This window comes from Callithrix jacchus, chromosome 9, assembly GCF_049354715.1.
Source record: "Callithrix jacchus isolate 240 chromosome 9, calJac240_pri, whole genome shotgun sequence".
NCBI lineage: Eukaryota > Metazoa > Chordata > Mammalia > Primates > Cebidae > Callithrix > Callithrix jacchus.
Genome location: NC_133510.1, coordinates 109582280 through 109600442, shown reverse-complemented (window position 1 = coordinate 109600442; position 18163 = coordinate 109582280). Strand labels below are relative to the sequence as shown.

Genomic DNA, 18163 nt, shown 5'->3' with positions numbered 1-18163 from the left:
TCTCTGATCACTGATACACTGGAAACCCAACAAAATAACTGGGTCACATAAAATTTCAGCTATTAATAAGATTTTTAATAAACTTTTAAAGCTAACAGTTGTTTTGTTAATTTTCCTCACCTTTTCTTTGTTTCTTACTTCCTGGTTTTGGTCCTTTTTATGAAGCTCATTTTCCTGTTTTTATTATAAACTACTTCAAAACTTTTTGGAAAGTAGATGGGCTGTAAGTCAAGCAGTAATTTTAAGATAGAAATAAAAATTAACTGGGTATGAAAACCATGTACTGAGTTGACTTTGAAAAAAAAGAAACATGGCAAATGCATTTTACGATTTACATAATTATTTTACAATTTATATTATTGTTCAATGAAAATTAACACAAATTCCAAATTTAAGAAGCCTACTATAATAGATTTCCTAATATGTAGGTTTCTATCATGGGTAAATAATTTGTACTTTATAATTTGCCTATATAATCATACACATTGTTAGGAAATTAGGTTTTCTTGCCTCCAAGACCATGACCCACATTGCATACCAAGATCCAGTCTAATTTAGCAATGGAGTATTTCAAAAGTGGTACTTGAGAAAAATATCATGCATAGTTTTATATAGGATGACATTTTTAATGCTCCCTGGAGATATCTGAGAACAAAGCTGGAATGTGCCAAAATCTTCAAAGCTTAAAATCATCTGAAGAGAACCTGTTTCACATTTGTATTTCTAAGAAGCTACTTTTATGGCTCTTGAACACATTGCACAGAAATCTCTGAAGACATTTATGATATTCCTGTGGCCTTGTCTATCACACCTGCCATACCCTAAGGCCTCCACATTGCTTCGAAGAAAGCCAGGCACGCTCACTTGCTGGATGAGAACTATGAGATGATCCTAGACATCTTTCCTTCATGCCCTTCCCTCCCATCCCTTATTCCCTTAGAGTCTGTCTCTTTATTTGAAATGTTGCCACACTTTGAGAAATGCTTCACCCAAATGGTTTCTGCTTCATAATGCAGAACCCTTTTACTTGCATAATTTCCCTGTTTATTTCAGAAGTAGGGATGTTCTCACTAGCAAACTCATGTGTGTCTCCCTGCTGGTGACAGGGATATTTGGGCGGGATTATTCAGGTTAACGGCTCTTTTTTAGGGAGACAAGAGACTCAGGATGGTTGCCTGATAATCTCAATCTTTGAAGAACTCCTGAGAGCTGCATGAAGCGCTATGAACAGTACTTAAATTATCTTCCCTTTTAATGTTCAGTGAACAAAGTCATTCTTTTCACTACAGTTTCTTTTTCTGAGCCTTCTAAGCAGGAACTACAACAACCCACTATGAAAAGAAGATGGGAGGGAAGTAGGAACCTGATCACATTCTTCCTCTTCAAAGCAGAAAACAAAATAAAAAGTTTGAGGCACACCTATATAAACAAATACGGCAATCTGAAATTTAATTTCCACAGAAGAAGACTCTAGCTGTGTACCCAAAGTGAAATCAAAGCTTGATCTAATGCCATTTATCAACAACCCAACTTTTCAATACTTTGAAGAATCCAATTTCCTCTGCCATCTCTGACAGAGGCCCACCGAGTTTACTGGCAAGTACAGAAGACAGCAAGCCCTTCCAGTTTCTTATACATCCACTCAGTCCCTCTCTAAGTAGGTGTAGTTCTGTGGAGAGAAGAGGGGACTAATCTAAAGTCTCCTAGGATGAACACCTTTAAGTTTCCTAAAAATAGCATGCTCTCTCTTGCCTCTACTTGGAATACCTTTTTTTCCCTCTCCTTCATGCTCCCGTAATATTCTGACCCTTCTTCCAACCTAGCACTCATCACACTATATTGTTACTGTCAGTTTGCTCATCAAGAACTCTAACCTCTAAACACAAACTCTCAGGAGGGAGGGACCACACTTCTATTGTTTGCCATTGTATCACCACCTATCCAAAGTGTTTAGCACATAGAAGCCACCCGAGAATTATATTTTGGATAAATGGATAGATATGTGAGTAAATGAGTGAATAATAAAAGACATCCCAAATGGAGCAATCTGACCCTAAAAATAATAATACTTTGGTACTGAATCTATTCTGGAAACAGTCCTAAATAGAATTAGGATATAATTAAGTCCATGCTGTGAGGGTCTAGGGGAAGATTCTAACTTGGAGGGTGAGGAAACATCAAAGGAGGTGAGTAGGATTTCATCAGGAAGCAGGTGGAAGGGAGCTAGCCAGGAAGAAGGAACGGTCTGAGAAGTGATTTGGAGAAAGAGCGCTCTTTAAGGCTTTTAGAGTGAGGAAGTAGGTTCTTTGCCCCAGCACTGAGGAGGCACAAGCTTCATGAAATTGAGCCTTAGTGGCTAGTGTGAGAATGGACAGAGTAGAGTCTGGAGGCAGGGTACCAGCTTAAGGGTCACTGTGGATGTCCATGAGAGGTCGGGGAGGCCTGAATCAGAGAGGCATCAGTGGGATGGGAAGGAACAGATCAGTCTCGATTTGTATTAGAACAACTGGACTTGGGAAGTGTGATAGAGAATGCAAGCTGTCACCCCCAAAGCTGTTCCCCCTTCCCTGCCTGGGTACATGCTATTCTACATTTTCAAGCCTCTCTTGCAGTTCCATGAGGCCATGTGACTAAGTCTTCACTGATGGAATGTAAGTGGAAGTGACGTGTGCCACCTTCAGGCCAGGGCTTTTAAGAGAGTAATTTTTCATCCTCCATGCCCTTTTTCCATTTCTGCCAGCTGGTTGCAGACTTGACAAAGCCCTCAGGTAGTGGTCCTTAACCTGGTGAGCATCAGAATCACCTGGAAATTTGTTGAACAAGATTCCTGGGCCCTGCTCCTGGAGTTTCTGATTCACTGGGTCTGCAGTGGGACCAGATAGGAGCATTTCTAGTAAGTTCCCAGGAGATACTGATACTGCTGGTCTGTGGATCACAGTCTGGGAAACATTGCCCTGGGGTATAGTGGAGCCTGATATTGAAGGAGCATGTGTTTCCAAATGGCTGCATTACAGAGAGCCTCCTCTATGACAGAATACCCTACCAGAAATCTATTTCATGCTGGAAATAGATTTCCAGCATGAAATAGATTTCTGTTGTGTTAACTCCACCCGTGTTTGGATCTAGTTGTCACGCCAACTTAGCCTATCCTAATACAGGAGTTGAGGGAGAGGAAAGATTTGAAGCTGACTCCCATATTTGCTGCCTGGGTAACAGGAGGGTAGTAGAGCTGGTTTGGGTGGAAGGATAATGAACTAATTATCACAGCCTGACCAAGCCCTTCACTCCACAAAGCCTGGAGTCTTTGTGAGGTCTTCTCTGATACCGCCAGCCACATGGAACCGCTCCTTCCTTGGGAACCTCATGGCATTAGTTTATATCTCACTCATTGCATATACCACAGTCTTCCTTCCATAACAGTTGTCTCTGTATTTTTCTTTTCTTTGCGACGGAGTCTCACTCTATCACCCAGGCTGGAGTGCAATGGCACCATCTGGGCTCACTGCAACATCTGCCTGTCAGGTTCAAGCAATTCTCCTGCTTCAGCAGCGCAATTAGCTGGGACCACAGGCATGCACCACCATGCCGGCGAATTTTTTTGTACTTTTAGTAGAGACAGGGTTTCACCATGTTAGCCAGGATGGTCTTGATCTCCTGACCTCGTGATCTACCCACCTCGAACTCCCAAAGAGCTGGGATTACATCTCAGTACTTTTCTTATCCCTGGGTTCCCTCTTGGTAGCAAGGCCCTGGCATAGTAATCTGTTTATTTCCTATAGCACCCGGCACAGGACTTGGCACATAAAATGTCCTCATAGGGGGAAAAAATATGTATGTACATATAAACATAAATAAACATATATAGGATTCTGGATCCAAAGTTTTTACTGCGGTTTTTTTCTTTACACTTCAAAATATGGGTTCAAATATTGAATCTAATGTTACAGATGAGAAGTCTGTTATCAGTCTGATTCTCTCTCCTTTGGAGCTTATCTGCATTTTCTTTGGGGAATCTAATAAGATTTCTTTTATCTTTGATTTTCTTCAGTGGGCTTAGAGGGTTTTTTTCCCCCATTTATTCAGCAAATGTTTAATGAGAGCTTTCAGTCTAAGAAGCCTTGTCTTTCTTCCATTTTGTAAAACCATCAGCTATTACTTCTCCACTTTCTCTCCTTCTCTGGAAAATTTATTAAATGAATATTGGAATTTCTGAGTTTGTCATTCCTTTTTCTTAACATCACTTTTATACCTAATATTTCTTTTTGTCACATTATCAGAGAACGCCTCAGTTCTGTCTTTTGGTTTACTGATCTCTTTTCATTGGATCTAATTTTCTAAGATCCAATTTACCTATTTAAATTATTATTTCATTGTTCATCACCCGCCTATGAGTGAGAATATGCGGTATTTCATTTTCTGTTCTTGTGTCAGTTTGCTGAGAATGATGTTCTCCAGCTTCATCCATGTCCCTACAAAGGACATGAACTCATCATTTTTGATTGCTGCATAATATTCCATGGTGTATATGTGATGAACAATGAGAACACATGGACACAGGGAAGGGAGTACTACACACTGGGGTCTATTGGGGGGAACAGGGGAGGGACAGAGGGTGGGGGGAGCTGGGGAGGGATAGCATGGGGAGAAATGCCAGATGTGGGTGAAGGGGAGGAAAGCAGCAAAGCACACTGCCATGTGTGTACCTATGCAACTATCTTGCATGTTCTGCACATGTACCCCAAAACCTAAAATGCAATTAAAAAAAATAATTATTTCAATAATTATATATTTCCTTTTGAAGATCTTAACTCTCGTATGATTTCTTTTTCTTCTCTTTCTTTTCTCTTTTTTCTTTTTTTTTGAACCAGGCTATCACCCAGGCTAGAGTACAGTGGCCTGATCATAGCTCACTGTACCTTAAACTCTTGGGCTTAAATGGTCCTCCCATCTCAGCCTCCTAAGTAAGTATCTGGGACCACAGGTGCATACCACCACACCCAGCTAATTTTTTAAAAAAAGTTTATGTAGAGACAGGGTCTCACTATATTGGCCAGGATGGTCTCAAACTCTTGGCTTCAAACTATCCTTCCACCTTGGCCTCCCAAAGCATTGGGATTACAGGTGTGAGCCACTGTGCCTGGCTGATTTCTTTTTCATTCTCATCTTAACAGTACTTTTCAGGTTGTCCTATTAACTTTATTCCTTTGGCTACAAACTCTCTCTGTTGTTGAGTTTATTGTTCCTCCTTACCTGTAGTGCTGAGACTAGTGTAATCAGGGGATGGATTGCTAATAGGGGAAGAGGGAGGTGGCACTTCCACAGATGTGGCAGATTTTGCTGGAGAAAACGATGGCACTGGTGAAGGGGTGGGTGCAGCAGCCTCTGTCAAGATGATCTCTTCTCGGACTTCTGCTATGGATAGAGATAGGGTAAATTTTTAGAACCAAGTGTAAAGGCAAGTTGTCTTTAAGGGACTTTAAATAGTAAAATATTCTTCTAATCTGTGTTATGTCATTCTCTTGCTTAAAACTCTTTGGTGATTTCCCATCACCATCATGGCACTCAAGGCAATTTCATATATATACATGCCTTATTTTATTTATTTATTTATTTAGAGATGGAGTCTTGCTCTGTCGCCCAGGCTGGAGTGCAGTGGCACAATCTCAGCTTACTGCAACCTCCACCTCCCGGGTTCAAGCGATTCTCATGCCTCAGCCTCCTGAGCAGCAGGGACTTCAGGTGTACACCACCATGCCCAGCTAATTTTTTATATTTTTAGTGGAGACAGGGTTTTGCCATGTTGACCAGGCTGGCCTTGAACTCTGGCCTCAAGTGATCCACCCACCTTGGCCTCCCAAAGTGCTGGGATTGCAGGTATGCGCCACCATACCCAGCCCACATCCTTTCAAGAGGAAAAAGACACAATTGGTTTGATAGCACTTGACCTGTTCACCATAATTAAATTGTTTGAGATACAGAGTTAAACATAAAGCACAGAAGTAAGGATACAAATAAAATTACCAAGATTACAAGTGGTGCAATTCCCAGGAAAATGCTGGCTTACCAGTGCTTCCTTCACCCTTCATAGCTCGCATGAGCTCATTGGCCCGCTCCTGACAGTGCAGAGATTCTAACAGGTAGAGCACGTAGTCATCAAACATTAAGTGAATTAGATGAAAAGACCCTGGTGAAAAAAAGGATCAAACAGAAAGTAAGTCATGCTGTCTCGTGTATGTTGCCTCTGTCTGGTCAACTGCACAAGTTACACAGTGTTCTAAATGGTCTGCTCAAGAGTCTCATTTTTTACCCAGTTATGATCTCCTCATGGTCAGAGGTTGCATTTCTTGGCTGCATCCTCAGCTTAGCCTAGTGCTTGGCATAAGATAGGTGTCATTAACACTTTGTGGCAAGTGAATCTTTTCCTTATTGAAGTTATATTAGTATGACACCATCAAAAATGGCACCCACTGAACCATCTCTGAGCTCTCACGTACCCACTGGCTTCCTCCTCATGTGAGGACCTCTCTGTTCAGCATTTATTAACATTGTGTTTTTCATTTTTAACTCTTCCACCAGCATGTTATTCCCCGCTTTGGACTTTAAGTATGTCTATGGCAGGGACTTTGCCTTCTAGCTCATTGCTGTCTGCCAATGTACCTGACATAATTCTAGACACAAAATTGAAAATTTAAATCTGCAACAAGTTATTTACTTATTTTCCTAAATGTTTGCAAAACCTCATTTAACACATGGTTCTTAGAAAAGGTAATACATTGAAAAGAGTTGGTCAAAAAGTGCCAGTCTTCAGGAAAATAAAAAGGAGTTACAGAAAGACTGATAAGAGAGACAGAGAGACATCGAAGACATGAGGAGAGAGGCAGTTATAGCAAACATCCCACTTTATTTCTCTTCTTAGCATTTCTCACCATCTCAGTTAAATACGATATCCTTTATTTAACTTAATTATTATTGCATGCCTCCTCCGCTAGACTGTAAGTCTTGCAGGGATTTTTCTGTCTTGACCAATGCTGTATACCCAGTGACCACAACAGTGCCAGGCACACAACAGAGACTCAATGGATATGTGTTAGATGAATGAATCCAATAAGCAAGCATTGACTACTTCCTTATGCACCGCACTAAGTAAGCTCTTTTAACTTCTCAACAACACTGCAAAGCAGGTATTATTTTCAGTTAGTATATGAGGAAATGAAGGCTCAGAGGGTTTGAATAATTTGCTTAAAGTCACAGAGCTAGGGAGCAGCAGAGCCTGTTATGGAAAAAGGCATTAGGTAGAGACAAAAGGAGATTTTATTTTGATATTGTTATACGGTAACATAGTTGATTGCATTTGATAGAATCAAAGCATTTCTTTTTTCTTATGAAGAATATCCATCATAGAAAAATAGAGAATTCTAAAATGAACATCAATGTAGTAACCACCAATTTTTGTTAGAATTATTTCTAGGTACCTTTTAGTTTCTATTGCTATTATGAATTTTGTGTGTGTGTGTGTGTGTGTGTGTGTGTGTGTGTTTTAAATTATATTTTCTGCAGGGCACGGTGACTCACGCCTGTAATCCCAGAACTTTGGGAGGCTGAGGCTGATGGATCATAAAGTCAAGAGATCAAGACCATCCTGGCTAACATGGTGAAACCCCATCTGTACTAAAAATGAAATAATCAGCCTGTAGTCTCAGCTACTTGGGAGGCTGAGGCAGGAGAAATGCTTGAACCTGGGAATGGGAGGTTGCAGTGAGCCAAGATCACACACTGCACTCCAGCCTGTTGACAGAGCGAGACTCTGTCTCAAAAAAAAAAAAAAAAAAAATTCTATTTTCAAGTTAGTGAAATTAAGAATGCTATTGATTTTATAAAAACTGAATTCAGTAACTTGACTGAATTCTTATTTGTTCCATTAGTTTGTGGATTCTCTTTTGCCAGCAATTATGACATCTATAAATAAAGACAATTTTGTATTTTACTTTCCAATTCTACTATTTCATTTTCTTTTAATGCATTGGCTAGAACCTCTAGTACATATTTATTAGACATCATATTAGAAGGCATTTCTGTCTTCATGATAGAAATGGGAAATTTTCTAAAATTTTGCCATTCAGTGTAATGTTTGCTGCAGACTTCTAGATGCCCTTTATATATTAAGTAAATTTGCTTCTATTCCTAGTTTTCTAAAAGGTTTTTTAAAACCATACTTCAGAGCTGAAATGTATCAAGTTTTTTTTCCCTCTGTATCTATAATGATATATTCTTTTCTTTTTATTAATATAGTATGTTAATTAGTAATTTTTCTGACTAGGATTTTTGGCATAGTCTGACTTAAAAAATTTTGCCACTAAATTTGATGGGCTAGTGCCTTATTTAGAATCTTTTGTAACCTATGAGGAAATGTGTTTAAGCCTGGTGTGGTGACTCACGCCTGTAATCCCAGCACTTTAGGAGGCTGAGACGGGTGGGTCACTTGAGTTCAGGAGTTCCTCACCAGCCTGGCTAACATGGTAAAACCCCAACTCTACTAAAAATACAAAAATTAGCCGGGCGTGTTGGTGCACGCTTGTAAGCCCAGCTACTTGGGAGGCTGAGGCAGGATAATCCCTTCAACCCAGGAGGCAGAGGTTGCAGTGAGCTGACGTCACACCATTGTGCTCCAACCTGGATAACAGAGTGAGACTCTGTCTCAAAAAAAAAAGGTGGTTGAGTCATAATTTTCTTTTCCTCTGCTTTTCTTGCCAGGTTTTGAAACTGAAATTATATTAGCTTTGTAAAATCATTTGTATACATTTCCTTATTTTGGGGGATGGGGACAGGTCAAACCATTTTATTGAAGGGAATGAGGGGGCAGAGAAGCACTGAGGACAATGAGATCTGACATCCTAGGCTGGGTCAGGATTTCCTAAGCTTTGCAGTCACTGAAAACAGATTTTCTTCTTTTATCCTCTGAAATACTGATTTTCATGTTCATTTTCATTAACTAAAGATTTTATGTTTTTTATAAGTTTAGTTAAACTTGCCTTTAAAAACATTTGTGCCTGATGTTTTTCAAAGGAAGAGACTTTCTCATTTATTGTGATTATCACTTGTTAATACTATTATCCTATTTTGTTGTGTTTTCATTTACCATCCATTTTCTATGCTTCTTTTATCTTCTTCTTTTCCATTTAATATTTTATCTCTTAAGTTTTTCTTATTCTTCCATTTTCCTCCACAAATCATGATTGTATTCTTTTACTAATAATACCTTAGTTTATTAACATATATGCTAAACATTTATTAAATCCAAACTATAAACTTTTCCAGCAAAGTATAAAGGTACTTATTATTCCTAAAAAAAGACCTTAGCATGCTTTGACTATTCCTTAAAGAGTCTCTTATTACGCTGTTATATTTTTACCTAGAACTTATTTTTAACCTTTTAAAACACATGTACAAATTAGTGTTTAGTTTTTAAATTACATTTAATAATTAAATATGTATACGTATTTTAAAATTTCTCTCATCGTAAAATAGGGCCCCTAAATTCTTTGACATGCCCTGCATTAAGAATTGCAGTCTGCGTACCTACTTGAGTCATGGTAGGCTTCAGACTGCCTTTGACCAATAGAGTATGAGACGTTACACTGTATCTAAGACTGCATCATAAAAGTAAAGGGTCTTCACATTTGGGGCACTTGCATGTGGAACCCCAAGCTACCACTTGATCCTTACCTGCAAAATCCATAAACATAACGAAATGGTTGACTTAAAGCCATTAAGCCTGAGTAATTTATTACACAGCAACGATAACTGGAACATTCTTGTTTCTTGTATTCCAGACCTTAGCTATGGCTTTACTTTTCTTTCTTGCCAAAACACATCCTTTTTTGTTGTTGTTGAGAGAGAGTCTTGCTCTGTTGCCCAGGCTGGAGTGCAGTGACACAATCTTGGCTCACAGCAACCTCTGCCGCCAAGGTTCAAGCAATTCTCCTGCCTCAGCTTCCTGAGTAGCTGGGATTATAGGCACCCGCCACCACACCTGGCTAATTTTTGTATTTTTAGTAGAGATGGGGTTTTGCCACATTTACCAGGCTGGTCTTGAACTCCCACCCTCAGGTAATCCACCTACCTAGGCCTTCCAAAATGTTAGAATTACAGGTGTGAGTCCCTGTGCCAGGCCAAAATGCATCATTCAATAGTTTTTTGTTGTTATTGTTTAAAGTGAAGATCTGGTTGTACCAAATTCTGCCTTTGTATAACCGATTGTCTTTATTTTGCCTTCACTCTTGAATAACAATTGACAGTTCTTTGTTTTCAACACTTAAAAGATATTACTCCATTGTCTTCTGGCATCTCTTACTACTCATGACAGTCTAATAATTTGTTCTTTTCTCTCATAGCTTTGAATTTTTATATCTTAATTTATGAATTTTAAAAATATTAATATCATCAATGTGAATTAAATAAAATTTTCTAGCTCTTTTATGGCATGCATCTGAGCCCAGAGCATTTGCCTTAATTGTGATAATAGAAAAGGAATGGGCTTTGTGGTCAGGTAGATTTGATTTTGAAACAGAATTCTGACATTTGCTGCATTGATCTTTTGCAAGGAAATTCTCCAAGCTCTCTTTTCACCTCTTTAGAAAACTATCTATTATTACCTACATTGCGAAGTTAATTCAAGAATTCAGTGATAATATATACTTCCAAAATATTTGTTATTATAGTTATCATTGTCTTGTCTTTGCTTCATTCTTATCTCTAATCTTAGGCAAATCCTTCACGTTCTACCTCAGCTTTCTCATCTGTCATATTGAGGGCAGTAATTCAGACCTCGCAGGGCTGTGTGAGAAGCAATTAAGAAAATGTAATGTCTAAATAAATGTTGCTCTGTTGTTATTATTAATTTTCTTTTACCTAAAGAAAGGTAAATGAAGTGGCAGCAGTAGCATGGCAGAAAACTCGATTGCGGGTTGAATTCAATCTGCCACTGCTCTGAGTCCACACACAAGTCCGCTCCTCTCTGGGTTTTTATTTCCACTCCTGACTGCAGGGAAAGCAATTCCTGTCTCCTAGTACTTGGTGGGGGCCTGAATGACATTGCGAACATTAAGGTCCTGCAATTTAGTAGATTCTGCCTAAAAAAAGAGCCAGGCCAGGCCATCTAAGCATAGAGAAGCCGTTAGGAAGGCTTGGTCATGGCCACTTGTTCTGGAAGCCGCTCCCTGACAGATGCCCACGTGGCCTTCCCGGCTCTGCCCAAGTGAGCTTTGATGCTAGGTCAGACAGGCATGTAAAAAAATGGAACTGTGGAAATATTGTGCAATCGTGCCCCTCAGCTGTCACACCCAGGCTGCTTTTTAAACTGACAGGCTGGAGTACTTCCGGGAACTATTATTACCTTCCAGATGTTCATAACAGTGAAACAAGCAGGCATTTGGTGAAAACCCAGAATGAAAGCGTAAAGGTGCTAGCATCAACTTGAGATCCAGGTACCCTAGGGACTGAAATCAGATTGGTCGACTAAAAAGATGGTGTTTTTTAAAAACAGAAACTTTGGTTCACTTGGCTCCATTAGGACTAAAAGTATGCCTGATAGCCTACCTTTGCTAACTAATTTTGCTAGAAACACTGCTTGCAGCAGAGAAAGAAAGTCTGCCTACTTTAGTTCACAGCATAGGTTCTTTCAGTGAAAAAGAATTAAGGAGAAGAGAGTGAAAAGGAATTAAGGAGAAGAAAGGAGTCAACTACCTTTAAAAGAGGCTGTTCTGGGAAGAGGTGATAGAGTCCCCCACGGGATCATTGTGATATTCCACACGATCATTGTAGTAATCAGCCTGCTACGCTGACACACAAACCCTGTACCCATTCACAGCGACAAGGGCTGTGTGGGAGTTGTAAGATATATAGAGCTGGCCCCTGTGGCTGGGGGAAGGGGCCAGGGAACAGAGGGCTCTTTTTCCTAATTAGCTGTTTTCATACAGGGAACACATGACCCAAACACAACCACCAACTGCGTCTTTGACATATACAGGCAGAAAGGGGGAGCTGGGCTTTTGTCTGCCGCAAATTCTTTCAACTTGCCTGTCACCCCAAGCTGCAAAACTCAACAATGAGTCAGATGAGCTGGGCCATTTCAGATAGTTTGCTAAATGGACTTGGAGACAGGTATTATTTCAACCCACTTAGGGTTGAAAAATACTGTAAAACATTAATATCTCATTTTCCCCTTCTCTAAGTGATCTGTGATCATCTTCTTTTGCCATTTGCCTGAGTTTCCAGTGTATCTATCCCAAAATAGTGTGCAGTTTAAAAAGAAACACATTTCAAGGAACCATATTTCTTAGTAAAGAATTCAACCCATTCATAAAGGCTAATCATTCTCCTACTCAAACTTTTTTTTTTACATTGACCGTTACCTTGGTAAGCACAGATGAATTTCAAAGAATATTGCAAAGGGAATTACTTTCCCTTCCTAATGAAAGGCACCTGCTAGCATATGTGGTCAGTTTAAAAATCAGCAAATTGGCCAAGCGCGGTGGCTCAAGCCTGTAATCCCAGCACTTTGGGAGGCTGAGGCGGGTGGATCACGAGGTCAACAGATCGAGACCATCCTTGTCAACATGGTGAAACCCCATGTCTACTAAAAATACAAAAAATTAGCTGGGCATGGTGGCGCGTGCCTGTAATCCCGGCTACTCGGGAGGCTGAGGCAGGAGAATTGCCTGAACCCAGGAGGCGGAGGTTGCAGTGAGCTGAGATCGTGCCATTGCACTCCAGCCTGGGTAACAAGAGTGAAACTCCGTCTCAAAAAAAAAAAAAATTAGCAAATTGAAGAATAGAGGATAAAGCATGGAGAGGATGTCCGCTGTGTGGATGTAGATATGTGTGTTTGTGTGTGATATTGTTGATTTTATGACTTGGAAGTAATGAAAAAAAACCTCAAATATTTTCCAATAGTTCTACATGAATGATTTTTCCAGAGCTAGAGGTAACATGTGCTAACACTAACTGTGCTGAACTGGAAGTCATCAAAATGCCATGCCTGATGGCACTGCCCAGGTAGCAGTCACCAGAGAATTTCCATATACAGCTCAAAGAGAATTTCCATCTATAGCCAAGGATTCAGAGAACCTTCCAGTGCTGAGATTAAAGAAATCCACAACAAAACGCTTCTCCAAGTGGGTAAACATAGTCTTTCCTGGAAAGGGCCGTTTAGAAAAATAGTGCCTTCTTTGTTTTCCCACATATTTACTTCATTGTATAGCACAACTGGAAAATGGTGACAAGACCATAAAAAGCTAGATGGAAAAGTGTCAAATTAAACCCACAGCAAAACCCAGAGCTGATTGGCTTAATTGGAGATAATGAGAAACAAAACCACAACCCTCACTTGCAAAGTAAAATAGAGAACTGAAGCAATTACCCAGAAAATTTACCAATGGCCCTTTGCCGAAATGCCTAGAAAACTGAAACCAACATGTTTTGGGATTTCAAATGTCTGGATAATACCTAAAAGTCCCATCTCACTTGCCAGTGATGATCTGGACTCAGTACATACTCCTTTCTTTCTGGTGAAAAGTAGAAAACTGTCCTCAAATATAGTATAACATTCACCACAATTCAGTGATCAGGTTGCTGCCCACAGAGACTATTATCAGTCCCTCTGGGCAGAGATTTCAAGCCCTGTTATACTAGAAAGCAGTAGATGAAGACTTGAGGTGGGGATGTCTCCTGGAGGTGATGAAGACTTACAGGGTCAGTGAAACAAAAGGGAAAGTGAATGCAAATGCCATCTTTTAGGAATTAGACTAGAGTACATTTTTAAAGAAAACTTAAGGTCATCTACCCACAGCTAGAGTATGATCAATCAAGCCATTTGCAAGTGGTCAAACTCAGAGGCTTCTTCATGTGCCCAGTCTTTGGAAGTCCACAAATATGGGATTCTACAAATTCGTGCTGTGGACGCAGTAATCACTGGGGGACACCTAGGAAAGGGGAACACAGCCACTGCAATTTTTTCTTTTTAATCTCAGATAGTTCTATCTTGGGCAAAATCACTCATGGTTCCGACTGATACTTCACCTTTGGCATATATGCCATCTCTCTCCCTGAAAGTCCTAACAATGTCATGTCTCTCTCCCCAGAACAGATGTGTTTCAGGGTAGTGACCCTGCAGAGAGAGCAAGTTAGACTGTGGTAGATTTGATGACTGGAGCCCAGAGAAAAAAGTATTTGGCAGTGGGGAGGGCTGGTGGGGGCCTTACCAAAGCTGGGGGCGCTATGCAGGGTCATGTCCCGGATCACCCTCGTGCCAAAACAGGACCACATCAAGAGGAACTGCTGGGCCACTTTCTTCAAGGACCCTTGTCTCTTGGCAGCCACCTACAAGAAAGTGAATGGCTTTAATAGTGGTTGACTTGACCTTTCATTTATTACTGTCTCTTTGAAAAATGAGGCTAGGTGCAGTGGTTCATGCCTGTAGTCTCAGCACTTTGGGAGGCCAAGGTGGGTGGATGATCACTTGAACCTAGGAGTTTAAGAACAGCCTGGGCAACATGGCAAAACCCTATCCCTACAAAAAAAATACAAAAATTAGCTGGAAATGGTGGCACACCCCTGCAGTCCCAGCTACTCAGAAGACTGAGGTGGGAGAGTCACATGAGCCTGGGGAGGTCAAGGCTACAGTGAGCTGTGATCTCACCACTGCACTCCAGCCTGGGCAACAGAGTGAGACCCTGTCTCAAAAATAAATAAATAAAAAGAGAAAAATGACAGGAAGGCTTATGAGTCTTCAAAGTCAATGCTATGGAGCAATGGTCTTTGTTTTGTTTGTAGCAGCAAAAATACTTTAAAAGATGAAATCTTAGGCCAAGACTCAGTGTATACAGCAGATAAAAGAGATGCTGACCTGACTGAATCAGCGATAAAAGACTCAAGAGTCCTGCTTCCTGCTACCTCCACCTCCTGGGGCCTCTCCTCAAAACCCTGTTCAGATAGCTCACCACAGGGCTTTGTCTCAGCCAAGTTCACAGAGGGCAGTGGTGGGCTGCAGGACCCAAGGCTGCCCCCTCAGCTTCGGTTTACCAACCTTCACAACACAGCGGTCAACCATGGTATCCAGCCACTCAATGTAGGACTCGATGGGAGACTGCTCCTCCAAGAGGTGGTCAAACTCCTGGTACACTGTCAAATAAAGGACAGCCCCACATGCGTCACTCATTTGTATTTAACAAGAGCTATGTCTTAAAAGAACAGAGGAACAAAACTTTGAATAAAGTAAAACTTTAAATAAACACAACTCCCAGGTCTTAGCAGAGCATTCAAGACTTTATACAACATGCCCCAACCTACCTTTCCAAGATCATCTTCCATGCCTGTGAACACTGTGGCCACCTCATATTACTTGCCATTCCCCCAAGAAGACCTGCTTTTTTCATAACCTTAGTCTTTTTTTTTTTTTTTTTTTCAGGCTGTTCCCACTACTTGGTTCCTCATGGCCCAGCTGAAACCCCAGTATGAAATCCCTTTAACCTTCATGCCCCTTGCCAGCAGAACTGATCACCCCTCCTCTACACTCACAGAGCACTTTATTATTGGTTTTCTACCTTGATTATGTGACTAACAGTACTGTTGTATAGTTCAGTGTGCATGTATGTCTCCCTGCTAGTTCTTTGTCTGATATCTTTATTAGCTGGTGCATTATCTGTGACCTAGTTGTTACCCAACAAATTCTTGCTTGACTTAATGGGCGAGGCATTGCCACTCTCCTGCTCTCTGCCCAGGGTAGGGCACATTTGATAATTCAAATGTTTCTGGACCACAACTATATCAGGCAAGTCACTTAAGCCTCTCTGTGTGATGTGTAGCAGGCGTTTAATAGATATTTGCTGAGTAAGTGAAACAATCTCTCAGCCCCTCAGTTTCCTCATTAGAGAGATAATCTTACCACTTTACAACCTGTCTTCACCTTAAGTCAGATAATTGAATCTGGAAGTGCTTTTTAATCAATAAAGTACTCTAGAAAATGGAAACATGGCTCTGGTGATCTCTAGTTTGAAACATCTTTTTGTCACGTTTTTGTGTTTCTGTATGCAGAGATCAATAAATTAAACCACAATTCAAGATCATACGTTTCTTTCATTTTCATTTGAGCAGTTTTTGTTCTCTCATTTTAAAGGACTGGCCCCTTTGCTCTATTTTACGTAGTTGATGCTTGCTACAAGAAGTAAGATTCTGAGACCAGGAGGTCCTAACACTAGAATGAGAATGGGCTTTAAAAGTCAATTTTGTTGATCTGTCTCATTTTATAGATGAAGAGCTGTCTTGATGAGATTAAACAACCCACTGAAAGTCAGAGGGTAAATTAGTGACAGAGCTCAGGCTGGAACCCAGGTCTCTGGATTTCTCTTTGGTGTTTTCAGTCTCCATAATGCTATCTGTGTATCTGAGCTATTGTGCTTTAATTCACGATGACAGTATTGATGGTGGTGTGATAAAAATGCTAAGAGCTAACATTACTGAGTGCTTGCCGTGTACCAGGCACCCTTCTAAACGCCTCCCATGGATGCCTTAAGACAACCCCTAAAATGTGAATCATAAGCGCAGGACTGTGTCATGTTCACTGTTTGACTTCAGTGCCTAGAACAGTGCCTGGTACAGAGTAGATGCTCAAATGTTTGTTGATTGAATGGATGAAAAACCCAATGACGTAGGTACCATTATTATCCCCCATTCTACAAGTGAAGAAACAGGCAAACAAAGATGAGTAACTTTCCAAAGGTTGTTCTTTCACAACTAGTGAATACCAGCGGCAAGACTCAAACACAGCCTGACTCAAGTGCTTGCCTCCTAACCACTTCACTATGTTAGCACTGGACTGTGTACCAAGCATGTGGCACATATTGTCTCATTTAATCCCTTCACATGAGTCCCATTTTACAGAAATGGAAACCAAGGTCACAGTGTGCTGGAACCAAGGTTTGAATCAAGTCTTTTGGGCATCCCAGCCCCAAGCTGTGTCAGACCATGGTTTGTTGGGCATCCCAGCCTCATGCTGTGTAAGAGCTGTATAAGAGCAAGGTTTAACTAAGGTCTGTTGGGCATCCCAGCCTCAGGGATCCCAGCCAACGGACCTTGGACATGTGGCTGGGATGCCCAATAGACCTTAGGCAGTTACAATTATAACTCATTCTAATCAGCTTGCTTAAGTACTAATGTGCACTTTTAAAATCTAATGTAAGCTGAGCATTGCCAGCTACGATCTACATCACAGAGGTTATGGTAACCCCCTAAGCAAGAGTTTGCAGATTTTTCAGCTGGCTATGAGGAAAGAAGAGCACTGTACACAGTTGTCCCAACCCTGCTCAAGCTGACCTTTGGTCCAACTCCCTGTATGTTCAGGGACTTCCCAGGTGTCTGGTTGGGAGGTGCAGGCTTGACACCCATGTGCTGGACCACCTTGAGGCTTGGTACCCTACCTCAGTTGCCCCTGCACAGCACTACATTACATGGCATTGTTGTCTTTGACAAGATGCAACACATCTGTAAATACACGTTCAAGGTCTGATTTGCCATTAACTGTGAGCTCCGTGTCAGGAAGGGATGTGTCCATTTTACTCACTGCTCTTTGCCCAGCATCTAATATAGTACCTGACTTAGGACAGGCATTCAGTAAGAACTAGCTGGGTTGAACTCAACCATGGCACTTCCTTCCCCAGAAGAAGAATACAATCACAGCTTTAAAGGGCACTATTCTACCCAGGACCTAAGGGAACTTGAAGAGAAAACCACAGAAGGTTCTTTATTGAGAGAGGCAGCAGTGACCTCCATGGTGCTCCAGCAAAGGCTCAGGGCCTGGTCCCTTAAGCGAGCAGTGCTGATTGTATTTTTCCCTATGAGTCTGGTTCACATTTTCCTCCTCATGAAAGGTGCTGAGTGGGAAAGAGAACTGAGTCAAACACTGCTAGGAGAGTTCGCAGAGCTAAGAACTAGGTTCACTCTGGGTTTCCACTTATCTTTCTGGCATTCCGTGGAACTTGCTGGACATCTGCTTGGTGCCCGGCCCACTGGGAGTTCCTAGGGACACAGTGATCAAAGGTACCCCCAGTGCTATTAGGGTGTGCAGGGCCATGCTTTCTGTTTACCTTCCAGTAGGGCACAGGGAAATGCA

General features: G+C 41.0%; 1 protein-coding gene across 9 annotated transcripts in view; it reads right to left on the bottom strand.

Moving 5' to 3' along the window:
* Positions 1-18163, bottom strand: part of RFX4 (regulatory factor X4) — a 179468-nt gene that overhangs the window by 21464 nt on the left and 139841 nt on the right. For 6 of the 9 annotated variants that reach the window (XM_078337185.1, XM_035258516.3, XM_035258518.3 and 3 more), the window contains 4 exons: positions 15083-15177; positions 14259-14376; positions 6065-6184; positions 5251-5412 (listed from right to left, as the gene is read on the bottom strand). In XM_078337185.1, coding sequence (XP_078193311.1) covers positions 5251-5412; positions 6065-6184; positions 14259-14376; positions 15083-15177 — 495 coding nt within the window. The remainder of the gene's footprint in view (positions 1-5250; positions 5413-6064; positions 6185-14258; positions 14377-15082; positions 15178-18163) is intronic. The other 3 variants (XM_035258517.3, XM_035258519.3, XM_078337184.1) reach the window with 1 other exon arrangement.